This window comes from Narcine bancroftii, chromosome 13 (assembly GCF_036971445.1).
Source record: "Narcine bancroftii isolate sNarBan1 chromosome 13, sNarBan1.hap1, whole genome shotgun sequence".
Lineage (NCBI taxonomy): Eukaryota > Metazoa > Chordata > Chondrichthyes > Torpediniformes > Narcinidae > Narcine > Narcine bancroftii.
Window position 1 is genome coordinate 50442263 of NC_091481.1, and position 4244 is coordinate 50446506.

Here is a 4244-nt window from a genome sequence, read left to right on the forward strand (position 1 = left end):
ATCTGACAATTATAACACAATGACAGGCCAGTTCGGCCCTTCCAGTCCATGCCGAACACCTATTCCCAATGAACACCACCCGGCCCACAAACATCAAAACTGCTCTCGTCCTGAATCTAATAATTATGCATTTTCATTTTTATTTTTTTGGAACGGATATCAATGCATATCAAATCAGGTCCGTTTATTTCACTAAAAACAACAACGCAACATTTTAACAAATTTTAAATTAAAAGAACACTCGGCTAACAATGTGCCCATCAACAGATATAAAATATAACTTTGCAAAAAGTATAATAAAACACGTGCCACTCGATGGAAATTGCGGGCATCTCGTAACTTTAAACATGTTTTCAATAAAAGTCTCGTCAACATGATTTTGGAAACTTCAAACATGGATAACATAATTTTCATTTCATTAACGGAACTGCCCGTTTAATGTGATTAGATATTTCATTCCACTCTTCAGTTTCTCCCTGAATCTCTGCTGTGTCAGCGCATAGATACACGTGTTGGTGCAGGTATTGAGCATTCGTAACATGAATCCAAATTGTTGCAGGATGTAGATAGGCGTGCTGAAATGTCTGTCAGTGTAAAAATAGTTTTCCTTTTGCCATTTAATCGAATGTACAAACTGGGGCATCCAGAGTAAAATAAAATTGGCAGAAATCGCGAATAGCAAAATCATGGAATGTCTCCGTTTATCCACCTCTGGGTCTTTCTGTTTCTGACCTCTGCAGCGCAGCTCCCGGCGTACTCTGTTCGCAGCGGTAATATATCTGACGGTTAATGCATTAAACAACGCTATTAAACCAATTGGCGATAACGGGGTAATAATAATAATAAATAACTCGTACGTTGCCCAATGTTGTGATATCATATATTCATCCGTTAAAACGCAGCGCCGTGGATCCACTGAAATGAACAATGGGACAGACACAGCAACGCTCCCCGCAGCAACGGTTGCTATCACCACGGTTGCTGTTCTCTCAGTGCAGTATTGTTTCCGCACTTTCTCGCAGCAGATGGCCATGTAGCGATCGAAAGTGAAAGCAACCGTGAACCAAACAGAACAGTGCGAGGTTACAAGCTGCAGGACAAGGATCACAGCGCACAATGGAGATTTGAACAAGAAATATGCAAATAAATAAATAAAATTTATTTGTTGCATTATAATAGCAACGAGGACCACCATCAGATCCGCTGCCGCCATCGCCACGAAGTAGCGAGTGATGTATCTGGAGAGACCACAATTTCCGCGTGACAGGATCACCATTGCCGTCAAATTAACCGAAATCAATTACAAATATATTTATTTACTTCAGAATATATTCAGAATCATCAAATGAATATTGTGTGTAGGATAAGTACAGTTGTCCTGAACGAGTCACCGCCTTGGGTCATAGTAGACAATGTAATGTAATAGTGGGAGATAAATTAGTAAAATTAGAGTAGGTTACATATATACACACAGTACTAAACAGATCCTATTTGAAATATTGAAGAATTAATATTCAGTAACTTTAAAGAATCTATGGAAATTGCTATGCATATTTCATAATTGGGTGCTAATCGAAAATATCTCATGAAATGAACAGACCATTCTCTTGAACTGGAGTCAGGTCGACTGTGTTTAATTTTTTTTTTACGAGACATTCGACCTTCCTGTAAAGTGCTCACTCAAAAGTAACTCATGGGTTTTGTTTACCTAAATACAACAGCTTGACCAAGAAGACTAACTCCTATTATTTGCTGTTGTTTAGCAATTAAGAGAGTCACATGTGCTTTCAGGAATGGGAGAGAGAGAAAAGAGAGAGAGAGTGAGAGAGAGAGAGAGAGAGAGAGAGAGAGAGAGAGAGATGTTATCATAACGCATTGATGCAACTAATGGTCGCATCCTAGAACAAAAATTCTCTGACTGTAAACCCTACAACAACCTTTCTGAGCGGTAAACATTTACCATTCAAGCACCAAAGCTTGGTGAACGTTATATATGTTTAATTATATGCATAGTATAAGAATTGCCTGCAACGAGAAATCATTGAAGAATGAGAAGTGAGATTGAACTGCAAACCAAAGAATTTTTCTTATATTTAAACACACACACACACACACACACACACACACACACACACACACACACACACACACACACACACACACACACACACACACACACACACACACACACACACACACACACACACACACACGTGCGCTTAGAATTAGAAGAGGTTTAAGTTGGGTTTAGTTATTGTTCTAGAAATAAGTTAAGGATTGATTCTGTTTTCATGTTTTAAGATAATTTAAAACTATTTTTGTTTAACTAATCATTTGTCTTAGTGAATGTATATTGCTGCTGTATTTTGGAGTCCTTTGGGCTCATAACATTTCATAGGTGCTCGTCAGGTCGATTGAATGGGAGTTTTGTTAGTTTTTAGTCCACTGTTTTTTTTTTAATTCCAAAATAATTTAAAGCTTGCGCGTGAAAAATAGCAGCAATGGATGTTGTTATTTTTGTCAGAACTACCAACTGCAGTGCTGAAGTGCCAGAGAAAAGAGGAACTGATGATTATATCTAAGCTAATAAAATTAACTGAAGTTAACATTGGATAAGGAAATTAAAAATTCTGAGGATTATAGTGAAATATTATATAGTTAAGGTAAATATGTTCAGAGAGCCTTAGAAGATTTTCCAGAGGATAGAGCTGTTCAATTGCAATTGGAAGTGGAGAAATAGGGGATGGAAGAATAAAGAGAAAAAAAATGGAGGATGTTAGACGCTGAGATACAGAGATAGTATGAAGCCTTCCAAGCTGAAAGGGAAAGAGAAGGGGCTGACAAACACAGCAAATATCAGGCAGAGGCAGCTTAAAACATAAGAAATATGTTAGAATTAGATGAAAGACAGTATCAATTAGAGAGGATGAAAATTAAGTGGGAGTAAAGTTAGTGAGTTAAGGCTTTAACTCCCAGGGAGAGGTTTTTGCTAGTAGATATATCAATCTAGTCCCTTCTTTTGATGAGGCAGACATTGAACCTATTTTCAGCTTTATGAAAAGGTTGCTGAGAGCTCAAATTGGCCAAGTAAAATGGTCTTTAATGCTCCAAAGTGTATTGAAAGGGAAACCACAAATTGCATACTCTAGCTTGGCTGCACAGCAAGAAGCAAATTATGATATTTTTTAAAGAAGCAGTACTGAAAGCTTATGAAATTTTAGGAGATTGATTGAAACATGGAAAGAACCTTGTATGGATTTTGCTCTGTATAATTCTGTATAGTTTGACCGTTGGTGTGCCTCTAAAGGAATAAAAAATGAATGTGAGCGATTGAGAGAATTGATGCTAATTGAGGAAAATGAAAGTGTGTGAAAAGGAGATTCATTAATACCTGGATGGGAGAGACGTGGCTATATGGCGTCAAGGAGCTAGATTGAATTACGAATTTGCTGTGATTCACAAAGGTAAATCTCAGAATGGTAGGCATTTTGAGAACGTTAATGTGGAATAAAATAATAAATCTGTTCAGCAGATTAACATGGAACAGGACAGTAAACCTGAAATTACGTCTTGATAGTGTTAAGAGAAAAGATTAAATGAAACTTGGAAAGTACAGAACTTCTGGATGTGTATGTCGTATTTGTAAAATAGAAACCTGGTCATGTTATTGGGAATTGTCTAGTATTGCAAAACAAAAGAGAAACAAAGGTTTTACAAGAAGCATGTTTTCAAACAGTTGAATTTAGACAGAGCAGATATTATAAACCTGATAATTGTCATGGATATTTTCAAACCTTTTGATTCAGATGGTTTTGTTTCAGTAAAGGAGGGAGAATCAGAGGTTAGAGTTAAAATTCTAAGGGATACTGGTGCTGTACAACCATTTGTTCGTACAAGGAATTCTATCTCTTGATCAACGATCTGACACAGCGGGGTCAACTCTGATTAAAGGTCTTGGATGTGAGGTGGAGTCGATATCTCTTCACAATATAGTGCTAAATTCAGAGTTAGTTGAAGGACCTCGTGATAGGAGAAATTTCAATGTTAATCATGCAGGGGTGTCATTTGTATTAGGGAATGATTTGACAGAGGATAGGTTGTTTCAGTTTTGAGATTAACATCTAGGCCTAGGAAAGATGAGGTGGAAGATAATTGTGAGATATATCCTCCGTGTGTTGTAACAAGGTCGATGTCTAAGAAATTATTGAGAGATGAAGAAACATATGGGATTATGAAGGGTATGG

The 4244-nt window shown here is 37.1% G+C and overlaps 1 protein-coding gene across 1 annotated transcript; it reads right to left on the bottom strand.

Annotated features, from left to right (window-relative positions):
- Positions 1-418: 418 nt before the first annotated feature.
- LOC138748031 (probable G-protein coupled receptor 139) lies at positions 419-1213 on the bottom strand. Its single transcript, XM_069907733.1, has one exon. The coding sequence runs from the start codon at positions 1211-1213 to the stop codon at positions 419-421; it is 795 nt and encodes a 264-aa protein (XP_069763834.1).
- Positions 1214-4244: the final 3031 nt, after the last annotated feature.

What these genes read in the sequence shown, in the direction of transcription:
- LOC138748031 (XM_069907733.1), bottom strand. Translation starts at nt 1,213, where the DNA reads ATGGCGGCAGCGGATCTGATGGTGGTCCTCGTTGCTATTATAATGCAA.